The sequence below is a fragment of the Aedes albopictus genome, chromosome 2 (assembly GCF_035046485.1).
Source record: "Aedes albopictus strain Foshan chromosome 2, AalbF5, whole genome shotgun sequence".
Classification (NCBI taxonomy): domain Eukaryota; kingdom Metazoa; phylum Arthropoda; class Insecta; order Diptera; family Culicidae; genus Aedes; species Aedes albopictus.
The window spans coordinates 9,713,510-9,739,074 of record NC_085137.1 but is presented as its reverse complement, the minus strand read 5'-3'; the positions used below and the strand labels follow the sequence as shown (position 1 = coordinate 9,739,074).

Sequence of the window (25,565 nt, the reverse complement as noted above, 5' to 3'; positions counted from 1 at the left end):
TCACAGATGTTTTTACGAAATTACCTACATAGCTTTGTAGTTTTCCGGAAATATGTTTAGTTTAGACCGAAATAGATCAGAAGATCGTTTAACAGTTTTAAAATGTAAGACAACCAGTGAATCAAAATTCAACCATCGCGCAACAATAACGACAATGTCGCGACCTGAACTATCCAATGCGACATAGGTTTGTCCCAACTTGAACAGAATAGGACAAAGATCGTGCACCACGAGTTTAGAGATTTTTAAGGCTTGCATTGTGATTTTCGTGCGGTAACTTCGAGTAGGTAAACACTGCAACGCTGCTGAAGATGTATCATCAAAAAGTTTCGATTTTGGGTTGGTTATAATTGATTATTCACGAGTTGAAAAGTACGCAACAAATTCAGGTTCCGTTTTGTCTGCAACAAAAATTTTCGAGATCATGTCATTATCTGTTACCAGTTGGGATAAAGAGTAAACGCTGCGTCTTCTTTGTTGCTTGTTTTGTGCCTCTTTTGTCTGACAATTCTCTTCACTGAAGACAACCCATCATAGTAAGCATGGCTGTAAGTTGCAGTTTATGTTGTTGTACCTATTGAATGGAGTTTGTTCGTAGCCGAGCGTCAATTTCCCAACTTCGCTGTCATCCTCCTTTCAATCCACGAAAAGATAAGAGATCAAGATTCAGAGTTCATCCTCCGAACTTTGCTCACAACAGCTTCCATTTGTTAAGAGTGATTCATCCAACAGTTACTGACACATCTTATCACCACAACATGATTTGGAAGCAGCCTCTGGAAACTCGTGGGATTGACCTGCTGCGAGAACAATACCCCTAACCGGAACACGTGCTCAGCGTTATGATCGCGTGATCATCGCCTAAGGAAGCGAAGAAAATGCCCCAACTTTGGGATGCATGTAGAGACCCGTAAAAGAACTGCGAACAATGACCCGTAAATAAACAGTTTACGATAGTAACTCCGTTCCGTGGGATTTTTATAATTGTTTTTTGTTTTCATTTTGAGCAGCTAGTAAGTTGATTATTCTGAATAGAGGGCAATAAAGATATGACTCAGTAGTCTGTGGTCAACAGCGCAGATCGTTATCGTTTGAGAAGAAATTTATTCCGTTTGAAACGAAACTAGGTTACATTGATGTCTCCGTAACCTATGCTCCGATAAAGCTGAAATTTTTACTATAACTCGTTAGCATATACCGGGGCCCGTGGCGTAGTTGGTCACACGTTCGCTTCATATGCGGATGGTCATGGGTTTGATTCCCAGCTCCGGCACTTGCAATTTTTCGTCAGTTGCTTTTACCCCGAGAGCAACTGACACTGACCCTTTCTGAGCCCCATGGCTCAAACGGACCCGGATACTTGGACATCGGCGAACTGCTACTCATAATGGACCCCCAATCGAACTGGAAAGGAACAACGGCCACCCATCATCATCATTGTGCTCATCATTCTACTAGGTATAAAGTAGAAAAAGTGAAAGCAGCGCAACCAGTTCGATAAAGTAGAATAGAATCTAGGCGCTGTACAAAAAAATGTAAGTGCAGCTGTCAATTGAAATTGCTCACGTAGACAATAGAGCTGTAAATTAGGTTAAGTGATAAAGAATAAAAACTCGTTAGCATCTAATAACTTCAAATGTACAATGAGGAAGAAATTTTTAATTGTATATTAGTTACTGAAAAAAAAGCATACTTACCTTACCGATCAGACTAAAGCCTGGGTGGCCTCTGCTGTACATAGTAGGCGTCTCCATTCCACTCGGTCCATGGCTGTGTGTATCCAGTTCCGCACTCTGCGTAGGTCCGCAGATCGTCCTGCACTTGGTCGACCCACTTAGCTCGCTGCGTACAACGTCTTCTTGTACTGGTCGGATGACTCTCGAGAATCATTTTAGTCGGGTTGCTATACGACATCCTGATGACGTGACCCGTCCACCGTAGCCTCTCGAATTTCGCGGTGTGGACAACGATTGGTTCTCTCAGCAGCTGATGCAGCTCGTGGTTCATTCGCCTTCTTCAAGTCACGTCTTCCATATGCACTCTGCTGTAGATATATCTATAGTACGCAACACCTTCCGTTCGAAAACTCCAAGGGCGCGTTGGTCCTCTCCACGTTGGATTGGAAAAATGCATATCTATATTGCGTAGAAACGGCTATCTCAGTCTTAATTTACGACGATTTATTTTATTCTACCCGACGTTTCGGCCATGGGTTTTGGCCTTTTTCAAGGGAAAAATTGTCTATCGTCCTTGTCCTTGTTACAATTTGCATTTGCGTTTGTCAATTTATCCGGGTCATTGCTTTTTTGTACAATTTTAGGGTAATTTAAATGATAATTTCGGTCAGAGCTTTGCTTACACATATAACGACTGTTTTAAAATGGTGAATTTCTGTCTGAGACAAAATAAGAGGCAAAAACTGTGTTCAGATGATCGGAAGGTATTTTATTTGTTGGAAGACTGAGCAAAAATAAAACCATAGTATGCCATGAATATTATAGAGTTAAAGATTTGTCAGAATAAATACAGGGGATGGCCAAAATGTTTGGGATAGGAAACTTTTTCCTCTCTCACAAAAAAAGTTCAACAAGCTGTAACTTATCATAGAGTGCATAAAAAAATCTCTAATATATCAACATATTATATGTACATCATTGGTACAAATTTGAGCTCGATTGGATAATCTTTCACGAAGTTAGAACCGTTCTGGTAAAACACTATTTTTAAGACAATTAATTATTGAACTGTCATATCTTGGAAACCAGTGAACCGAATTGAATGAAATTTTTAGCGTTAATCATCAATATATTGATAATTGATACGACATTATATATCCTAGTTTCAACCAAACCACCACTAAAACACACGAATACAAGCTATTCTCTAAAGGCTATGGGCCTGTTGCTAGCAAGCTAGAAGTATATTCAAGATGACCTCAAGCTTCTGGAAGCGAAGAAGGCGGCGTGTACCGAGTGAACCAACCGGAGCGAACTTTTCTGACCAACGGAATCCAGCTTTCGCATAGAAGGATGGCACATCTACAGTGTATCCATCAATTGTCCGTACAGTAATTTTTTGGTCAAAATTATTTTTCATTTAAATGTTTATAACTTTTTTATACGTCAATCAAAAACGCTGAAATTTTTACCAATTATAACCCATACATTAATGCTCCATCGGTAAAATTTTGAGCGAGATCGAATAAGGTTTCTGAAAATTATAGAACTTTTAGTAAAACTTAAAAGATTTTTGAACACATGTTTAAAATATTATATCTCAATATGTTCTCCATGAAACCTTTCCATTTGTTTGACACACTGTAAATGAGACAAGTTTGAAGCAACTCCAGGACGTGACGGACGGTATAAATTTTCAAGGAGGAAAGGTAGACGGCTGTACAGCGTGTTTGATGGGTAAGCAGGCTCGGAAACCATTCCCGAAAACTGATTCCAGGGCATCGGACCTGCTTGAGTTAGTGCATTCCGCTATATGCGGACCGGTTGAAGTGTCTTCCTACGGCGGCAGCCGGTATTTTATCACGTTTGTGGACGACGCTAGCAAGAAAGTTGCCGTATATTTCCTAAAGGCAAAAAGCGAGGGATTGGCGGCATTCAAATTATGTCAAGCAAAGGCGGAAAGGCAAACTGGTAAAAAACTCAAAATTCTTAGGACGGACATGGACAGGACATGGACATGGACAAGAATACGTTTCCAACGAATTTCGGTGAGCGCTGGAGAAGGACGGCATTCGTCATCAAAAGACCTGCCCATACACTCCGGAGCAGAATGGCACGGCTGAAAGGATGAACCGGAGAAGGCATCCATTTGCTGGTTTGCTGAACGATACGCCCATGCAGGAAGGATTCTGGGCGGAGGCAATATCAACGGCAGCATATTTGGTGAACCGGTCTCCAACAAGAGCCATTGGAAACAAGATTCACGAAGAAATCTGGACTGGAAGGAGACCTATTTTGCGGCATATGAAAGTATTTGGCGCTAGTGTGGCGATTCACATACCGAAGGTCAAGTCAAGCGTAAGAAGTTCGACCCTAAAGCAACAAAAGGAACGTTTGTCAGGTACTGTAAGGATACCAAAGGGTATCTAGTGTACTGTCCAGAAAGCAACAAGTTCGAGATCAGCCGCGACATGATAGTGATCAACGAGGACGGAAAGTGTTCAAGTACAGAATGTGTTCAGGGCGTCCTTCCGGTACAATTCATGCAACTTTTCGTTGAAGAAATCGTAATGACTGATGAAAATCCAGTTAATCCTGTTCCAAATGGTGTCAAAGACGATGATGAAGCGTCTGGAAACGATACGTTAGAGACGTCCATTGAAGATTTTGAAGATGCCTGTACCGATCCCGCGCTCCCACCGCAACAATCAAGACCAGTTGAAATGAGTCAACGAAGGTTGAGGCGCAGCGGTAGAACTGCGCACTTGTCCAGGCAAGTGTGATGATTTTATTACGTATGGTTCTTTTACTGGCGATGTAATTCCCTCCCAGCGACTTGCTCCGCCGGTGATACTTGTGGAAGACACAGAGCTACGACGAAGTCATGCGGTGACCTGATCGCGAATACTGGATCAAGACGATGCAGGAAGATATGGCGTCGTTGAGCGAAAATTAGACGTGGACATTGACGAATCTACCCGAAGGACGCAAGGCTATCCGGAACAAATTGGTTTTCGCAATCCAGCGTGGACCTGATGGACGTTTGGAACGATACAAGGCACGGCTAGTCGTTAAGGGATGTTCCTAAAAAGCCGGTATCGATTATGAAGAAGTGTGTGCACCTGTAGTTCGGTATTCCACAATTCGGTATTTAATAGCGGTGGTGACGAAACTCGATTTGGATGTGGACCAGATGGACGTGGTTACCGCATTCCTGCAAGGCGAGCTGGGCAGCGAGGAAATTTATATGGACCAACCAGAGGGGTTTGCAGTTTCAAATAAGAAGGTTTGCCTGCTCAAGAAATCGTTTCACGGTCTCAAACAATCAAGCCGTGCATGAGCCGTGTGTGGAACGGCAAGTGCTGCGACAGTTTGGTCTGCAACGATCTCAAGTTGATACCTGTCAGTTGACTGACTGGATGCTGGATGGAGAGACGATGCTTTTCGTAACAATATACGTGGATGACCTGCTGATTTTCACGAATGATGGTCGATTGAAGAAGAAGGTTAAACAATTCCTGATGCAGAACTTCAAGATGAAGGACTTCTCAGACTACTCATTGCCTTGGTATTCGGATCAAGAGGAATCGACGAGAAGATAGACTTGAAAAATCGATGGCACCAAAAAATGAAGAAGAAGAAATGGAGATGAGAAGCGTACCCTACAAGGAAACAGTTGGATGTTTATCTTTTGTGGCACAGACAACTCGACCCGATATTGCGTTTGCGGTGAATGCCGTGAGTCAGTTTTCATCGAACCCAGGAAAGCTACATTGGGAAGCAGTCAAGCGAATTTTCCGATACATTAAGGGAACAGCGACAAAGAAGTTGGAGTATAGTAGGAGTCCAACCGATGAGCTGAAAGGATATAGCGATGCTGATTCGGGTGGAAATCCTGATAGCCGCAGATCGACCAGTGGATATGTTTTTACGCTACAGGGAGCAGCAATAGCCTGGAACGTGAAGAAGCAACCGACAGTGGCTCTTTCGTCTTGCGGAGTATATGGCTCTTTCCCGAAGCATTCAAGAAGCCATGTGGTGGCGAAATCTTCGATCTGAATTCAGCAACGTTGGACCGGTTTTAGTTCTCTGCGACAGTCAGCAATAAGCATAGCTAACTACACTGAGCCAACTCTCTTGATCGCAGTTATATGCCAGTCATATATTACTGCACTATTGGAATATCATATCGGCACCAACATTTCAAAAGGGCGTAACTGCATTTTGAAACAAACCCCTTGTTAACGTAAATTAGTAAAATTACCGATCGATGTGTAACCCTATTCAAAATTATTTCCCATTTGTATTTGTTTGACAATTTGTATTGTTGTATTAGCTAGATCAGATGAACTTCCGCTAGAGAACTCATTCTCAGCCCTCTCTTTTAAAACCGATCGTTTTAGAAGATGGATATTTGCTAGATTCAGAATTGTAAAAGTCAGTCGTGATCTCAACCCCTCGTGAAACGGACGTGTTAAAATTATCTCGTCGCGTTGTAACTCGATTATCGCAAATAAAGTGAAAGTGCAAAAGTTTATTCAGTCTAATTAATTTCGACTCCGCGAGTGTTTTTCTGGGACTAATCCGGAAGAAATCAGAAACCCAGTTTCGTCAGCGCTATCCTTTTCCCCTCATCGGCCGCAGTAAGTTCCCCAACATTGTTTGGTGCCGAAACCCGGGAATTTCGGCTGCGGATAATCGACTTTGGAGGTTAGCGTGGGTTTCGCCTGCCAGTCATCCCACTATTCGAGTGGAATCGTCGCACTTCGGGGCTTTGGACGCCCATTAGGATCCTTCGTCGGACTTCCAGGCAGTTCCAGAACAACGGACACTTTCCGCACCTTTCCGGACGATATTAGACGCACATCGTTTGGTCACGGTCGAACACGTGGTCGTAGGTCAGCCAAGTGAGCACAGGGAAGTACCACTCCAACGAGCAGGTGAGTGACTAGCCTTTATAAATACACACTCTCACACTGCATTGACGAAACACCAAGAACAATGGCGACTTCGGACCACGAGGATCCGGTTGCTCCGGCAACGCCTAACACAAAAGAGTGCAAACGTTTGATCATTCGTCGCAATAGCATTCTCGGCTCTGCGAAGCTCATCGGAGCGTTTAACGAAAAGTATAATCCTGCTACTGATTATACTCAAATTAAATTTCGTCTTGCAAAGCTTGATACTCTCTGGACCGAATTTAATGAGGTTCAAGCTGAAATTGAATTGGAGTATGGGCTAACTGAAGAGCTTTCGGATGGGAAAGCGACGTTTGAAGATATGTACTATCGGTTGAAGGGGTCACTGGACAGCAAACTAACCTTGAATAACACACCTTCCACATCCGCTGGTCATATCCCATCCCCTGTTGCTCCACCTACCCAGGCACTTGGTGTCCGCCTTCCTGAGCTCAAAATTCCTGAGTTCAAGGGAGATTTTGACGAGTGGATGAATTTTCATGATTTGTTCTACACACTCATCCACTCGAACCACCAACTTTCCGAGATTCAAAAATTCCAGTATTTGAAGGCAGTACTGAAGGGAGATGCGCTACGTCTCGTGCAGTCTCTGGCGGTGACAGCTACCAACTATGATATTGCGTGGGACCTCTTAAAGAAAAGGTTCGACAACAAGAACTTTTTAATCAAACAGCATTTCTCCGCTCTACTGTCCATGGCTCCAGTAAAAAAGGAATCTTCGTCGGCACTTTCGGACCTCGCAGATGTCTTCGAGAAGCACATTGGTGTGCTTGACAAATTGGAAGGACCGGATGATCATTGGAATTCATTTTTGGTCGAATTTCTCAGTAGCAAGCTCGATTCCGCATCACAAAAGGAATGGGAAAATCAATTACCCGACAATCAGCGACCAACATACAAGGATTTGGTTGCGTTCATCCACAGGCGTTCCCGTGTTCTCCAATCTTTGACGCTCTCCCAATCTTCGCACACCACCAGCAAACCAGAACCACGATCCCCTCGAGTTCATGTGTCATCTCACTCGGCTCTCACCACTGAGAGCTCCAAAGCTTGCATTGCGTGCCACAAAGGTTCTCACTTTCTCTCGTCGTGTGACGAGTTTCTGAAGCTTTCACCGAAGCAGCGTTTCAATGTGGCCAAAAAGTACGGGTTGTGCTTGAATTGCCTGCGGTCCTCGCATTTGGTCAAGGACTGTCCATCTGGGAGCTGTAGAACGTGCAACAAGCGCCATCACACTTTGTTGCATATCAATGCTTCCACCACGTTGGCTGTTCTGGTTGACAGTCAGTCAAATCCACCCCCGCAACCCCAACATGCTTCACAATCGGCCCCGGTCGTCGGGTCGTCTTCGTCGGTTCGAGCGTGCACTGCCGATCAGTCGCGCGTAGTCTCTCGGGAAATGAGACCCGGTTCGTCGCCGCCGGGAGGCCAAACCAAGTCGTTCGCTTCTCCGCCGTCGGTTACATCGTCAGGCTCCGCTCATGGGTCTTCGCCGGTGACGAGCTGCTCAGCTGTCACTCCCTCGTCCACATTCGCTAAACGGATGAACTCTACGATCTTCATGCTCACAGCCTACGTGAGGGTTCGTGATATTGATGGAAACTACTCTTTAGCTCGCGCTCTTTTGGATTCAGCATCCGAGCGAAACTTTGTGACCGAAGATCTCGCTCAACGATTGCGTCTCAAACGAGAGAAATCAGACGTCGATGTGTACGGAATTGGCAACAGCGTACAGCATGTCTCTCAATCGGTTTCGGTCAACCTGTCTTCTCGAGTAGGTTCCTTTAGCGCTAGCATCGACTTCCTAGTGCTTCCCAGCTTGACCCGAATCTTGCCCTCCACAAACGTGGACATTTCAAACTGGGTAATACCTCAAAACCTCCCATTAGCAGATCCCAAATTTAATGTCCCCCACGGCATCGACATGATTATTGGCGTACAATGGTTCTTCACACTATTGGAAGATGATCAAATCTCTTTGGGTCCCCAGCTCCCTATATTACGCAAAACAGTATTTGGATACGCTGTAGCTGGTGATCATGCGACCACCGAGCCAATCAAAACGGTCGTGTGTAATGCAGCACTCACGATTGACAAACTGACAGCCGCAGTGCAAAGATTCTGGGAGGTAGAAAGTTTTGAGGAAGGGAAAGCATTGTCGCTGGAGGAACAGTATTGCGAAGACCATTTTCGAAACACCCACTCAAGAGCCCCTGACGGTCGGTACGTTGTTCGATTGCCGATTCGCGAAGAAATGTTGTCGGAACTCGGAGAGTCGTTACCAGTCGCTCATCGAAGGTTCCAAGCAATGGAGAGAAAATTTCTCACCAACACAAGGCTACATAGTGACTACAGTCAGTTCATGGAAGAGTATGAGTCGCTCGGACACATGGAAGTGGTCGAACCCGATCTGTCCACTCCACACTTCTTCCTCCCGCACCATGCGATCATTCGACCGGACAGCACGACGACCAAAACTCGTGTCGTTTTTGATGGGTCGTGTCGGTCTGCAAACAATCTCTCGCTCAACGATATTTGCTACGTAGGTCCAACGGTCCAACCACCCCTTCTCGCAACGAGTATGAATTTTCGCATGACCAAGTACGTCATCACCGCCGATGCCGAAAAAATGTACAGGCAGATCTGGGTACACGACTCCGATCGTGCTCTGCAGCAAATTGTGTGGAGAAAGTATCAGAGCCAAGAGCTGAGAGCCTACCAACTCAACACTGTGACCTACGGTACAGCATGTGCACCGTTTCTCGCAACTCGCGTTTTGAACCAACTTGCTGATGATGAGAAGGAGAAGTTCCCGTTGGCAGCAACACTGGTGAAGCGTTCATTCTATGTCGATGATTGCTTGGCTGGAGATGACGACAAGCACCGAATGATGGATAGTTGTGACCAGCTGATAGGATTACTCGCATCTGGTGGCTTCGTTCTAAGGAAATGGAGCTCCAACGACCCCGACATTCTCTCTCGTATCCCCGAAAATCTCAGGGACAATCGTGACGACCTAGAAATTGACAAATCGTGCTCGGTCAAAACACTAGGTCTGCTCTGGCACCCTCAAATCGATTGCTTCGGATTTAAGGTGCCAACACTCTCGTCGTCAGAACCGGTCACGAAGCGGATTGCCTTGTCAGAGATGTCCAGACTATTCGATCCCATGGGCCTTGTGGGATCAGTGATTGTATCCGCGAAAATCTTTCTGCAGTCACTTTGGTCCAATTCGTTCACTTGGGACAGCGTGTTGCCGCAGGAGTACCAGGACTGGTGGAAATCGTTCAGGAAGGAAATCGAGACTTTGTCCTCCCTAAAAGTTCCAAGAAAAGTTTTGATTGATAATTTCGTCCACGTCGAGTTGCATTGTTTTGCGGATGCATCCGACAAAGCATACGGATGTTGCATTTATGTGAAATCTATCGATAGATGTGGAAAATCGGCTTGCAATCTCCTCATCTCGAAGTCCAGAGTATCCCCCCTAACACGACAATCAACACCTCGTCTCGAACTGTGTGCAGCTGTGATGGCAGCACAGTTGGCTGATAGCGTGAAAAAATCAATCGACCTTTCCTGTTCCACCACATTCTGGTCAGACTCAAGCATAGTGCTTCATTGGATCGCATCATCGTCATCGTCTTGGAAAGTGTACGTCTCCAATCGCATCGCTGAAATTCATCGGCTCACTCGTGGGAGTGAATGGCGCCATGTGCCGTCAGAAGCGAACCCAGCAGATCGCGTCTCGCGTGGAGTTCCAGCCTCTCTCGTCGTCAACGATCAGATTTGGTGGCATGGGCCACCGTTCTTAGCAGTTGAGAGGAACCGTTGGCCAGAGAATATCATCGAGCTTTCTCCTCTCCACCTTCGTGCCAGAGAGGAAGAAGTTCGGCAAACCGTTTCGTTGGTTACAACCTCGCCGCCCATGGCAATTTCGCTCATCAACAAACATTCGACGTTGGTTCCACTCACCCACACTTTCGCATGGATACGGCGGTTCGTATCAAACTCTCGCTTGACCGCTCCAAATCGTGTCGTAGGTCCACTCACCACGAAAGAAGTGGATGACTCGCTAAGATGGCTGATCGGACAAGTTCAGGAAGAATGTTTCTCTGCTGAAATACGTTTTCTACAACAGAACCCTGGTCCAGTCAAGAAGAATTTTAGTTTCAAATCCCCTTTGAAAAAGTTGAACCCGTTTTTAGATTCTGAGGGCCTGCTGAGAGTCCATGGCCGCTTAGAATTGTTAGAAGCACCTTTCGATACCCGATACCCGATCATACTTCCCGCAAAACACCATCTAACCAACTTGATCGTCACAAAAACCCACATCGACACCTTGCATTCGGGACCACAGCAACTTCTGTCTACACTCCAACAGAGGTTCTGGGTCATCCGAGGAAGAGATGCTGCAAAACGTGTAGTGAACAAGTGCATGGTCTGCTTCCATTGTAGGCCGAAACCAATCGAACAGCTAATGGGCCCTTTGCCAGCAGCAAGGGTAACTCCGTCGCGCGCGTTCGTGAAGTCCGGCGTGGACTATTGCGGTCCGTTTTTCGTTCGGCCACCGAATCGTCGCGGAAACTCGGTAAAAATATTCGTCGCGATATTCGTGTGTATGGCCTCCAAGGCAGTCCATATCGAAATGGTATATAGCCTGTCGTCGGATTCGTTCGTGAGTGCGCTCAAACGATTCGTCTCTCGTCGCGGTCGCGTGTCCGACGTGTATTGTGATAATGCTCGCACTTTCGTTGGAGCAAATCGTCAGCTCCAAGAGCACAAGCAGCAGTTCGATGCTATCCACCGCTCTACCGGATTAGCAGAAAGCTGCACCGAAGCAGGGATCAACTTCCACTTCAACCCAGCGCGTTCTCCCCACTTTGGAGGGTTGTGGGAGGCCGCCGTCAAGATCTTCAAACATCATCTCTATCGCATCATGAAGACTACGCTCCTGACCATTGAAGAGTTCCAAACTCTCATAACTCAAATCGAGGGAATCATGAACTCACGGCCTCTCACACCCTTATCATCTGATCCTGCTGATGTGGTGGCTTTAACACCGGGCCACTTTTTAGTGGGAGAGCCGTTACACTCTCTCCCTGAACCCGATTTGAGTGACATTCCCGTTAATCGCCTCAACTCTTTCCAGCACATGCAACAGAAGGTACAACATTTCTGGCGGGTGTGGTCTCGCGACTACATCGGGCAGCTCCAAAGTCGCCAACGTTGGCCGTTGGTCCAACCCGACATCCAGGTTGGGACGATGGTGCTGCTCAAGAAGGAAGCGGCTCCGCCAATGAAGTGGCCCCTTGGTCGGATCGAAGCCGTGTTCCCCGGTAATGACGGCCACGTTCGAGTCGTTCAGGTCCGAACGACTACTGGATGCTATCGGCGGGCCATCACTGAAGTTTGTCCTCTGCCCATTGAGAGCGGCACCGAGGCGAACGAAGTACCAGACGCTCCATCTTCACCGAGTGCACCACCTGCCACCACCCCCTACGGATGAAGCACCATGCGGCTCCATTAGCATAATTAGTGTATAGTTTGAAAGTGCCTTTCAACGGGGCCCGACATGTTAACGTAAATTAGTAAAATTACCGATCGATGTGTAACCCTATTCAAAATTATTTCCCATTTGTATTTGTTTGACAATTTGTATTGTTGTATTAGCTAGATCAGATGAACTTCCGCTAGAGAACTCATTCTCAGCCCTCTCTTTTAAAACCGATCGTTTTAGAAGATGGATATTTGCTAGATTCAGAATTGTAAAAGTCAGTCGTGATCTCAACCCCTCGTGAAACGGACGTGTTAAAATTATCTCGTCGCGTTGTAACTCGATTATCGCAAATAAAGTGAAAGTGCAAAAGTTTATTCAGTCTAATTAATTTCGACTCCGCGAGTGTTTTTCTGGGACTAATCCGGAAGAAATCAGAAACCCAGTTTCGTCAGCGCTATCCTTTTCCCCTCATCGGCCGCAGTAAGTTCCCCAACACCCCTCTTTCACATCTGTAGATCGTATTTCAATGCCGCCATGCAAATCACCGCCAGTATAGGAAAGAAGAGCAATTTCTCTGTCAAGTAATGTTTGTGAATTTCGTGGGAAACTTAAAATATGACCCACAGATGTGAAAGAGTGGTTTGTTTCAAAATGCAGTTACGCCCTTTTGAAATGTTGGTGCCGATATGAATCTAATCTGAGGTTGAAAATAGGAAGTGAGAGTTATATGCGACGCATGTGGTATGACTCTCAGATGGCCATGATACTGTTATATGCCATGCATTTTACTTATATCATGTGGGCTGGGTGCGCCAATGTATACTGCCTATGATCGCATATCTGTCCCATATGAATAGGAAACCCAGCAAATATGGGACTGATATGCGATCATAGGCAGTATATGCAACTCCAATAATATCCTTAATATATTAAAAAAAAAGTTTCCTTAGGCTAGAGCGGGAATCGAACTCACAACACCCAAATGACCGACGCCGCTAGCCGCACAACCACGAAGCTCACTTACTGAAATTGCGGAATTCTGCAAAACGTGTTCAACTTTATCTGCCAATGTTGCTTTTCCACCTGGTCAAAGTTATATGCACAGCTAATGTATCGATCGTGTTCTGTGCATATAACTCCGATATGCGCAGGTGTCATTTATGCCGTTTTTCTTTATTATCCAGTTCCAACCTGGGTTGGAACTGGATCAGATCACAGTTTCAACCCCAACCCGACTTCGGTTTCGCTTGTACTAAAGTTCGTTTGACGTTGTTTGTTTACACATTTTCCGCCAATCCAGTTCCAACCCAGGTTAAAAAAGAAAAACGGCATTAGTTTTATTAGAAGGCTTTTCAATCGGAACTGTTTATAAAATGAAACGTATGGGAATGTTCAAAAATTACGTCCAACATTTGGGGGAGGGGGGGGGGTCTAGAAAAGTGTGACAGTACGTGTATTGGGTATAGGGAAATTGCGTGACAGAGGGGGGAGGGGGGGTCTAGAAATCCCGAAAAACGATGGACGTAATTTTTGAATCTTCCCTATAACGATTCATTTGAAGTGAACGTGTCAGACTAGCGGTACAACGTACACTGTGGTGCATAACACAGCGCAACATTTTTTTGTCTCAAGAGCAAACTTATGTGTCTCCGAAGGATTTTGGGCCGCTGAATCCGAATCCGGGCTCAGATTTGCTCCAACATGTCACAATTTTGAGCTATACCTCAATTTATAGGGCAAAATATGCGATTTTGGGCTTTTTTGACTGCAAGCCATTAAGCAAGGAAATATTTTTTTTAAGCAATCAAAAGGTTAATTGGTCAATTAACATCTAAATTAACGACTCATGCAAACTATTTTGTTTTACTTAATCAAATTTGGTAGATTTAAGCATTTAATGTTGGTATGAAAACTTGCATGCAACTTTTGGAGGGTGACTTGTATGAGAAATATCGTACCTAACATAAATCGCTTAAAACTATCAAATTCGATTTGGTAAAACGAAATATTTTGCAAAGGTCGTTAATTTAGATGTTAATTGACCAATTAACCTTTTGATTGCTTAAAAAAATATTTCCTTGCTTAATGGCTTGCAATCAAAAAAGCCCAAAATCGCATATTTTGCCCTATAAATTGAGATATAGCTCAAAATTGTGACGTGTTAGAGTAAATCTGAACCCGGATTCGGATTCAGCGGCCCAAAATCCTTCAGAGACACATAAGTTTGCTCTTGAGACAGACAAAAAGTTAATTTTTGTTACGCTGTGTAATTGATCGGACAAACGCCGATTTTCATACAAAATGGCCAAGTTTGAGATGCTGTAACTATGGTTTGCTTTGTTGGATTGAGCTCAATTTTTGACACGGAACTACAAATATGCTGAATTTTGTGTATACAAAGTATAAAATGTTTTCGTTTACAGATCTGGGCGTGGCAAGGCGTTGAAAAAATTGCAAAAGTGATCGGACAGCGACAAGCGTGTAAAGCAAAGGGGTACCGCTGTCCGATCACTTTTGCAATATTTTCAACGCCTTTCCACGCCCATACCTGTGAACGAAAACATTTTATACTTTGTATACACAAAATTCAGCATATTTGTAGTTCCGTGTCAAAAATTGAGCTCAATCCAACAAAGCAAACCATAGTTTCAGCATCTTAAACTTGGCCATTTTGTATGAAAATCGGCGTTTGTCCGATCAATTATGCACCACAGTGTATATGTGGTGTCTGATAAAATAGGCTCTTAGAATTATTCCAGTGCAGAAAGCGTCGCTTTATTCCGGATCCTATATTCCAACAATCAATCCCGAAGTAGGGTAGGTAATCGAAAGTTGAACCAAATTGCAGCTTTCCGAAGTAGCGCAAATTTTGAGTGATTTTTACTCCCACATGGAAATAATTTACTACGGCAAAATTTTATGTACATGAAAGCCACGGGTATAAGCTTTCTGTTAAGTGGCAAAAAGTTTGTATTTGCACCGAATTTCATTGAAAAATTCGATTATTCGTCAACAATGATTTTAATCTTAATTTGAACCAATTTTAATCTTAATTTGAACTACTGGCGGCAACAGCTCGAGCATCTCCCACAACAGCCAATTTCGTGCTGAACAATAGAAAAACACATGGATCTGCTAATTCCCATAACTATTTTTCATTAGGCAGTGGAATTTCAACTTAGAATGTTTTAAACTCTTCAGGAACTTGGAAACTAAATTTAGAATTTTTCATCCCCTAAGAGTAAACAAAACAACCACTAGCGCAGTCTGCAGGCCAACACTAGAAGCTCGCCCCCGTTTACTAGTTCAAATTTAGATTACAAATGGTTCAACTTAAGATAACATTCTCCAAGTAAGAATTAATTGAATTTGATAATTTTATGACAAATAATGCGGAATATTCGGTTGTTCGATTCTACGATAAATAAGCTTTCATTTGACGTGTTCACATATTGCGTGTGATACAATGCATGAGCTGTACGAGTGCACCGAAAATGTGCTTTCTCTTGGGGGAAATTGGTGAAATCACAGTGATTTTTCAATTGCCTGTTTTCCAAGACAAAAACGCTTTTTTTCAATGCTTTTAAAGTCCATGTTATCAGGTTATAATAAGGAAAGCTGTTTAACATCTTTTTCGGAACAATATTTGCCTAAAAAGTACGTCGTTTTAATGAATTTCGAAATGGTTCAAATTAAGATTACAATTTGACTAGTTCAAAGTTTGATTTCTTACCCTATGTGTTTTTATCAAACTCTGCTATAGTATGCCTGGCTACTTCAATGTTTGTAATACATTTCCAATGTGCTGCAAACGTTTCCAGGATTCTTTCAATGAATGGCTGTGTATGTGTAGACTAGACTAGACAAGAGAAATCCCAAGAGAAACCCCTAGAGCGATCCCTATAGAGAAATTTCTAGATAAATTTCTGAAGAAGTTTCTGAATAATAACTTTGGAATTCCCGGAAGAGTCTCTAGAAGAGCAATTCCTATATATATTCCTTGAAAATCCCTGGAGGAATTCCTAGAAGATACACTGGGGGTTTGTAATCTAGGAAAGTCTCTAGAGAAACCACAAGATAAATCTTTAGATAAATTTCTCGAGGAGCGGTTGGGTTTCTTGACGAATAACTGGGGGGAACCCTAGGAAGTATTCATAGAAAAATCTTTGAAAGTATTCCTGTATAGACTCCAAGAGGAACTCCTGGAGGAATAAATGCATGGAATCCCTGGAGAATCTCCAGAGAAAAATCCTGAATAAATAGATAGAAAAATAACTTGAGGAATGCCTGAAAAAATAAAAACCTGGAGATGTTCCTTGACAAATCCGTGGAGGAATTTATCGCGAAATTTCTTGAGGAATCAGTAGTAGTTTATGGAGGAATCGGCAAATAATTACGAGGAATATATAAAAAAAAACCTTAGAAATATCACTGTGTTGGGTCAGAAGAAGAAGACTGTATTCGATGAAATGTAAGAATCAACTCAGTGGATTTTCCACGATATCACTTTATAAAACAGGGACACGAGTGAGATTTTTGCAGGAAGTACGACACTAGACAACGGACTATTTAGCATGCAACGGCAGATCTATCCTTTCAAATGACAGTTCAAAAGGGCCAACAACAAAGCTCACATTGAACTATCTCCAACTATCTCATTGTAAAAAGTTTCTTGAGAATATATGATGCTATGTATTGGCGGTTCAAATTCGACTATTGGTTAACAACTTTTATTGAACCCCTAAAACTTTCAACCTCTCATCAGTAGTCAATTTGATCAGTAAAGACATGACTAACACTTGTTAGACTACCGAATCAACAAAGCTAAAGATCACTGTCCTAGAACTATGATAAGAAAAATACAAATAAAACGAAACGAGCTCACCACGATTTCACTAATGAACGATCCACGCAGAACCAAAAAGAGTTTTCAAACATCGAACAGGAAATTTCTCAACTCAGGTATACATTCGCGTTACAACTTTTCAGATCATTTAAAGGCAATATTTTATTAGATGACATATTTCCTTCTTAGATGACTGCTAATTTACAACGGAACGGAAACTGAATTCCATATCCTTTACCAACCTTCTTATTTTACACGCGATTTTCCACCCGTCTTTGCTTCGCTCGAGGAGTGTGTCGTTTCTGTTGAAACGTTCAAACTGTGAAACAACGCAAAATGTTTAGTCTTTTTCTCTGATCCTGGTCGGCCTGTGTATGTGTGTATCTGATCTATCCAGCATGCTGCTATTCCACGATCTGTTTTGTGTAAATAATCGTATTACGATTCGCGTCTCTTAATTGCTCTGTGTGGTGCGTGCGCGTTATTTTCTTCGTAGGATTCATTCCGCGGTTTAGGCTCGAGACTGCTCTGTGTTACTAGTGAGTTACTCTTTAAAGACAAAGTGTTAGGAACTAATCAAGCTCGAAGTAGTTCAGTAGAAGGAACGGGTAAAACAATGGTGTAAGGAAGGTTGTAGTAGTAGTAGTTTACGTGTTTCACAGTTAAGGCCAGTGTTTAGTTTTTCTAATGCTTAAGTTTCTACATTCACATCTAACAACATCGATATATCCTAATATCTAAAAGTGATATCTTGCAACTCCGTCTTTTTGTTTAATATCGATCATGTATTTCTACATCGAAAAGCGTTCCGATTCGTAATGTGACTGTTGCGTAATAGTGTAAAAAATATCAACCATCACATAACAATACGTGGTTTAAAAAATAAAGAAACAAATGTCTTTTGTTCGATTCTATTTTCAGACTAATAGAAAATAGTTTCAGTCGATGTTACACGCTTGCGGTACAGAAAGGCAAAAAATGGTTTGTTCTGAAAGAAGAAAGTAGAAAATGCCTTTGGGAAAGTACTTTATTAGCTTCGAAAGGTCTATTAGGTAGTTGTGCAAGAACAGGAAAGTGCTGCACTAGGTGTGTTCAAGACGACCAAGCCTACGATCAGATTTATAAGAAATCGAGTATAAATGTGACGAGTGTTTACTCTTCTAGACCTACACGCTACTAGGTATTTCTTGGCATTTAGATTTGTTTCTAGTGTAAACTGATATTCCCCGGTCTTCCGTCCTTTACCGGGAAGGCGGGGAGCTGCTGGAATTGGTTCTATCTAATCAGGTAAAATAAATATTTGCGAATATATTATTACAATACGGGGTTTTTGAATTGTTGTACAATTCGGACCAGACTCGTTTCAGTCTTGAAAACGATCCGTCTCATCTTGTTAAATAATCTCTAATAATCCTGATCAATCAAACTAGAATTCTCCATCTCTCTGATCTGGATTTGGTTTTGGTGCGTAGTGTTGCATTCTCAGACGGCGACAACGACAAAATAATATCCTTCTCCGGATCAACAGGTAAATATGGTTCACGCTCGTTAGTAAAAAATACCAGAAAAAAAAAACGAAAGCATCCCATTTGCACAGTGGTTCAAAATGCCAAAAGAGATGACCTTCACACAAAAACGCAATTCTATTGATTATGACACATTAAAACACTCTCGCCCTACGCCGATGATGGGCAACTGCTGCCGGCGCCGCTAGGGCAACCCAGGCACTATTCCGCTCAGCTGGCAGTGGCCAGTCGTGGCAGCGGACCCGGCCTGCTGCAACTGTTGGAGCATGGTTGCTCGGGCCTTTTGCTGTTCCAGGCGTTGGACCTGCGAAATTAGGCGACCATTTTCCACGTACAGTTCCCGCACCAGTTGGTCGTTGTTGGCCAGGCGGTTTGCTTGGTCGGCGATTATCATGTTCTGGGTGTCCAGCTGGTTCCGCAGCTCGGCGTTTTCGCTGCGATGTTGCATCCAGATTCCTGTGGGAATAGAGAATAGGAAAAAAAGTTATTCTTAAGTTGTTTCCATTAGAGTAGGTCCAGAGTGGTTAACTACGAAAGACTGCCCAACTAACAATCGCTCATTTTACAAGCACCTTTTCGTCAAATTGATTCAGCATGATGCTGAATAACATTTGGATAATTTTCAGGCACAACCTTTGTTCGGGTTTTGTTCACACAAATTTGGAGAAACTATAAAGCATAGTGTTGTGTACCAACTGAACTGTTTGTTCTTAAATCGTTTTACAACTATATAGTAAAGCTGTTATTCAGCTTGAGTAAAAATGATTAAAAATAAATAAAATGCAAAATGTTCAATTTCCACGAGAGTTTATGATTGGAATTGAATGCTGTGAACAAATATTGTAAAACAATAAATTTTGTAAACACATAAATTTACCTAAATCCAGATTCGAACTCGAGACCCGTCGATTGCTAGCCGCATGCCTTCATATCTGCGCCATCCTAGAGATGATGAATTGCAGCGCTCAAATCAAAACATAAACTTTCCGTGGTTTAATAATGATCAGACTTCGACTCCTATTCAGCAGTGGTGAGTAAGCACAGATATTATGGTTAACGTCTGAACAACAGATTAATTCAGCTGTTGTTCAGTAAAAAACACCTGTTTTATCATCATCAGCAGTGGTGAATAAGCACAGATATTATGGTTAACGTCTGAACAACAGATTAATTCAGCTGTTGTTCAGTAAAAGACACGCGTTTTTCATCATGTACTCTGAGTCGAAGAATAATGCAACAAAAGCGCTTATTTGACTTGTGAAAAACACATTATACATGAGCTAATTTTTACATGAACTTAACTAGAAGCAGAAAAAAGTCTTGTTAAACTATGTTGTAAAGGAATTACTGCGAGTTGAACAAAAACATTTTTAAACGCTTGAAAAGTGTTTTAAATTATCATTGGTAATACTAATACGAAAAGTTGAACATTGGCTACGTTTTCAATTGAAATAGCATTTGTACAGTAATGTGTACAGCATAATTTTAGTTCAGCTATAATTACTATTATAAAGCAACAATTCAGCATGCATGCTTGTTTGCGGCTGGTGATTATCTAAGTATTCAAATTTCAAATCAATACGCCAATAAACAATCGGTTTGTGCTAGATTTCCATTTGCGTAGCTAGGATTTTTTTTTCTGCAGGAGACCCAGGGGGGCCCTGACGTGAGATGACGTTTAAGCGCCGTGGTCGCTTGATATGTGAATAGGCAAATCAGCATTGCAGTGTTGAGAAATCAAAATGGCTGTTTTAGATTTGTTCCTAGTTCCGTAAACTATATGAGTATGAACCATTCCTCCAGGATTTTTTCCAAAGCTTGCTGCAGTGTTTCAATCATGGATTCCTCCAGAGATTCTTCAAGAATGCATCTAGGGATTCCACCAGACATTTTTTTTGGGATTTTTCCTGGGATATCTTTAGAGGATCCTCTGGTGATTGTTCCATTGTGAGGTATTTCTCCATATATTCCTTCCAGAATTCCACTAAACATTGTCCCAATCAATTCATCTGGAATTATTCGAAGTATTTCTGCAGGAATACCTTCCAGAAATTCTATCAGAAAATTTCAGAGATTACTCAAAAATTAATTCAGGAATTGCCTAAAAGTTTTGTACAAAAAATCCTCTAGGAGTAATCCAATGGACTACCCGCTTTGCGTGCAGCCACAGTTGATCAGCAGGAGTAAATCAATTTAATTTTGTATGGCGAAATGCATCTAAACTTGAATTACTTGAAATACAAAGCTTTTCCCGAGAAAATATTTGGTAGGCTTAATAGTGGTCACCATTGTGCACAAACACTACCAAATATTTTTTCGAATAATGTGTTCCACTTTGAAGAATTTGCCTTTAGATGGTATTCGCCATACAATATTTTTGCGATTTACTTTTAGCGATTTTTCGCGCATAGAAGCTAGCGCCACATTGATCGATGCGGAGAGTAGGAAAACAGCCGATGTAGTTAATTCATTGTTCCTTCAATAATTCGTTTATAAATTACTGCAGACATGGATTTTCTCTGATTTTTTATCCAGGGATCTCTACAGAATTGCGCTAAGAAAACTCTCCTGTGATTCCCTCAAGAATTCCTCATGGTATTGCTTCCGGGATTCCTCAATAAATATCTTCAGAAATTCCTCCAGGGATTCACCGGGCATTCCTTCAGTGATTCAGCGAAGAATTCAGGAAGAATTTCAGCGATTTCTTCAATTCTTCCTAGTAGGATTCCTTCAGAAACTCCTTCTGGAATTCCATCAGAAATTGATCCTGATTTCTTCCTGGGATTCTTCCAGGAATTCCTCAAGGGATTCTTTATGACAGTTCTCCAGTGATTTTTCCAGATAATCCTCCAGAAATTCTTCCAGGAATTTCTCATGGAATTTATGCAGGGATTACTCCATATACTGAAAATTTCTCAAGGATTCCTATAGGAATTCCTCCAGAGGTACCTTCAGGTATTCCTCCAGGAATTCTTTCAGAGATTCTTCCAGAAATTCGTACAGGGACTCTACATAAAAGTTCTTCAGTGATTCTTCAAGAAAATCCTCCAGAAATTCCTCCAGGGACTTCTCTATGGATTCCTCCAGGGATTACTCCAGGAGTTCCTCTGGAAATTTCTTAAGGAATTTCCCTAGAGATTCCCAACGGAATTCTTACAGGCATTCTTTCAGGAGTTGTTCTAAGGAATCCTCTAGGGATTGCTGTAGGATTTCTCCAGGAATTTATTTAGAAATACCTCCTGACCTAGCTTCAGGCATTCCTCCGGGAGTTCCTCCAGGGATTTCTAATGGGATTCCTCCAGAGATTCATTAAGGCATCCCTCCAAGATTTCATTCAGGGATTGTACGACATTTTCCCGAAAACCAGTTCCCCGAATGAAGTTTCCCCGAAAGTTGTTTCCCCGAAAAACGATTCCCCGAATGAACCGTTTCCCCGAAGAGACCGTTTCCCCGAAATATTTTTTAAACTTTTCTTCAAAGCTGGTTTCTGATAATTTTCCTGATGAATGCCATCTGGCCGAATCAGTCAGTGGAACGAAAAGGTAGACTGGGCCAATGTTCAGGCTTTAGAAGGACTGTTCAATGACTTATGTCAACCTTGGAGTTTCTATTCTTGCTTTGACACAAATGACGAATTGATGGAAATATCAAGTGCATGGAAAACTTATTAGCTTGTCAAAATTGCTGATGATAAATTCCACTGGTCAACTTGAAAGAACAGCCTATCTTTGAAAGAAGGAAAAATTTATTATGTAAAAGTTATCAATCAGGTCAAGGCAGTAGGTCAATTCCCATTCGGCCTACTGTTCACCATTTAGCTTAAACCTCCTAAGATGTTACGCTAGACAATGACGTAGTGCACGTTCGGCAAGCCTGTCTGGGTTATATTGAGCCCAACATCCTACAAGGGTTTATTTGCATCAGCCTATGGTCATTTACCACTATTATCTACCTCACCGTTTACAATCATCCGTGCACATAGTTGACTCTCTCATAACTCTGAAGTGTGGCAATGCATTAGGACATCGATGAGCAGAATATATGTATGGTGAAATGATACATTCTGAACAAAATGGCGCAAAAAGCATGAAAATGATCATACCTTGCCAACTGTGATGCTGTTTGAGCAAAACTTTGGAAAACTGTGTTGTTGAAGAGGCCAGACATGAATACTACAACAGCCAAAGTTCTGTCCAAACAGCATCAAATTAGGCAAGGAATTATAATACCAATACTTTTTACGCCATCTCATTGCAGAAGCGGAGAATTTACCATTTCACCAAAGGTCTCTGAGCCTTCCATCTTACCATATAAAAAATCATCTCATTATTACAAATTTTATAATTCCCATATCGTTTCCCAAACATAATGAATTAGAAGTCTAAGGAAACAGAAATGTCGCACCCCAGAATCCTACTTCATCAATACCAACTTGTACCGACTTTTCGAACCCTCTAAGCAGAATACCCTCTTCGGATGAGTGTAATCAGTTTCGTACCTTTTAATTCCGCCCTATTTTGCTTATCCTTTGACAGATACGCGTATTTCGACTACCACTTATAATCTTCCTCAGTGTCAGTTATCCACTTCGAAAATATCAATATCATTTGAAATCAGATATAAATTAAAGAATCTGTGAACGAAAGCTAATATTGAGTTAACCCTTTTCGTGCATTGGGCTCATAATGACCCAGACAGGTTACGCTGAGCGTGTACTGCGTAATTCCCAAAGAAGGTTAATTGGCAGATGACATACACTTTTCGGGGAAACGGTACATACGGGGAAACATTTTTCGGGGAAATGGTACATTCGGGGAAAAAACTTTCGGGGAAACTTCATTCGGGGAACTGGTTTTCGGGGAAATGTCGTACAATCCATTCAGGTACTCCTCCAGGAATACCTTTAAGGGTTCCACCAGGAATTATCCCATGAATTTCTGCAGAAATTACTCCAGGAATTTATACAGAAATTCCTTCAGAAATTACTACGGAAATTTCAACAAAATTTTTCCCAGGAAATCCTCTTTCCGGACTTTATACAGGCATTATTTCAAGAATTCCTCCAGGGATTCCATCATGAGTTCCTCCTGAGATTCCTCTAGGAATTCCTTCAAGGATTTCTTCAGGAATCCTCCAGAAATCCTCCAGGGATTCCTTTAGAAATTGCCCCAGAAATGCTCCCGGAATTTATCCAGGTATTCCTCCAGAGACTACTCCAGAAACTCCACTATAAATGTCTCCAGGAGTCACCCCAAGAATTTATTCAGTAATTCCTCCAGGATTTTTTAAAGGAATTCCTGCGGGAATTCTTCCAGGGTATTCTCCAAGAATTTATTCAGGAATTTCTCCTCCATGGATTCCTCCAAGGATTCCGCCAGAGATTTCCCCAGAAATTATTTTATAGATTCCTTTAGAAATTCTACCAGGAATTCCTCCAGGGATTCTTACAGAGATTCCTCCAGTAATTCACTCATGAGCTCCTCTGGGAATTCCTCTAGGAATTTCTCTAGAAAATTGTTCAGAAAATTCTCCAGCGATTCCTCCCAGAAATCCTCTAGAGATCCCTCCAATATTTCTTTCGAAGATTTTTTCCGGGAATTCTTCCAGGGTTAGTTCCTCGGAAGTACCCCAAAAATTCCTCCAGGGGTTTCTTCAGGAATCCCTCGAGGAATTCCTCCAAGAATTTGTCCAGAAGTTCCTCCAGAAATTGCTTAAAGGATTCCTCCACGGATTTTTTCAAGATTTCTTCAGGGATTCTTCCAAGAATTTCTCCAGAAATTTCTCTAAGTGGTTCCTTCAGATTTTTTTTTCTACGGATTCCTTTCATAATTACTTTAGAGAATCCTTTAGGAATTCTTCTATTTAGGGATTCCTTCGGGATTTCTCCCAAGGAATTTCTGCAGTAAGTTCTTCAGGAATTTCTCCTCCAGGGATTTCTCTAGAAGTTATTTCATGGATTCCTCCAGAAATTCACAGGTATTCCTTCAGGGATTCCTCTAAAGATTCTTCTAGAGATTCCTCCAGTAATTCACTCGTGAATTTGACTGGGAATTTCTCTAGGAATTTCTCTAGGAATCAGTTCAGAAAATTCTCCAGCGATTCCTCCCAGAAATCCTCTAGAGATCCCTCCAGAATTTCATTCGGGGATTTCTTCAGGAATTCTTTCAGCGTGGGTTCCTCGGAAGTACCCCAAGAATTCCTTTAGGGATTTCTTCAGGAATTCCTCGTAGAATTCCTCCAAGAATTTGTTCAGAAGTTCCTTCCAGAAATTGCTTAAGGGATTCCTCCAGGGATTTTTCCAAGAATTCTTCTAAGAATTTCTCTAAGTATTCCTCCCGGAATTTCTCAAGAGGTACCTTCAAAAATTTCTCCAGGCATTCCTTTCAGAATTTCTCTAGGGAATCCTCGTCTAGGAATTCATCTAGATATTCCTTCAGGATTTCTTCCAGGGTTTGCTTCAGGAATTCAACCAGGAATTTCTGCAGTAAGTTCTCCAGGAATTTCTTCTGGAATTCCTCCAGGGATTCTCCCAGAATTCTCTCCAGGTATTTCTTTAAGAATTTCTCCACGGAATCATTCAGGCATTCCACTAGAAATTCATCCAGAGGCATTCTTTCAAGTATTCTCCAGGGATTTCAGCAGGATTTTTCCAGGGATTTCGCCAGGAATTTGTCCAGAAGTTCCTCCAGAGATTCCTCTAGGATTTCTCCAAGACCTCCTCTAGAAATTTCTCCAGGAATTCGTCCAAAAACTGGATTTCTTTACAAATTCCTAGGATTCCTTCCATATTTGCTCTAAGCATTCCTCCAGAAATTAATACAGGGATTCGCCCAGGTATTCTTTCAGAAATTCCTCCAAGGATTCCTACAGGATTTACTCCAGGCATACCTGCAGTAATTCTTCTAGGGATTTCTCCAGGAATTCCTTCGGGGTTTGCTCCAGGATTTCTTTCAGGGATTGCTCCATGAATTCCTGTAGTGATCCCTTCAGAAATTCCTCTCTGGATGTTTTCAAAAAAATATTCATGGGCTCGGTCAGAAA

The 25,565-nt window shown here is 42.3% G+C and overlaps 3 protein-coding genes across 9 annotated transcripts in view; 2 read left to right on the top strand and 1 right to left on the bottom strand.

Annotated features, from left to right (window-relative positions):
* Positions 1-5,318: 5,318 nt before the first annotated feature.
* On the top strand, positions 5,319-5,735 carry LOC134285970 (uncharacterized). Its single transcript, XM_062847527.1, has one exon. The coding sequence runs from the start codon at positions 5,319-5,321 to the stop codon at positions 5,733-5,735; it is 417 nt and encodes a 138-aa protein (XP_062703511.1).
* A 942-nt stretch (positions 5,736-6,677) lies between these two features.
* Positions 6,678-12,161, top strand: LOC134285969 (uncharacterized). The gene has a single exon (XM_062847526.1). The coding sequence runs from the start codon at positions 6,678-6,680 to the stop codon at positions 12,159-12,161; it is 5,484 nt and encodes a 1,827-aa protein (XP_062703510.1).
* A 4,973-nt stretch (positions 12,162-17,134) lies between these two features.
* LOC109429859 (blastoderm-specific protein 25D) overlaps positions 17,135-25,565 on the bottom strand; it is an 82,046-nt gene continuing 73,615 nt past the window's right edge. For all 7 annotated transcript variants that reach the window (XM_062849126.1, XM_062849128.1, XM_062849130.1 and 4 more), the window contains one exon: positions 17,135-18,980. In XM_062849126.1, the coding sequence (XP_062705110.1) occupies positions 18,709-18,980 (272 nt within the window). In that variant the 3' untranslated portion in view covers positions 17,135-18,708. The remainder of the gene's footprint in view (positions 18,981-25,565) is intronic.

Bases quoted from the DNA above. Each gene is read 5' to 3' on its own strand.
- LOC134285970 (XM_062847527.1), top strand. From the start codon at position 5,319: ATGGAGATGAGAAGCGTACCCTACAAGGAAACAGTTGGATGTTTATCT.
- LOC134285969 (XM_062847526.1), top strand. From the start codon at position 6,678: ATGGCGACTTCGGACCACGAGGATCCGGTTGCTCCGGCAACGCCTAAC.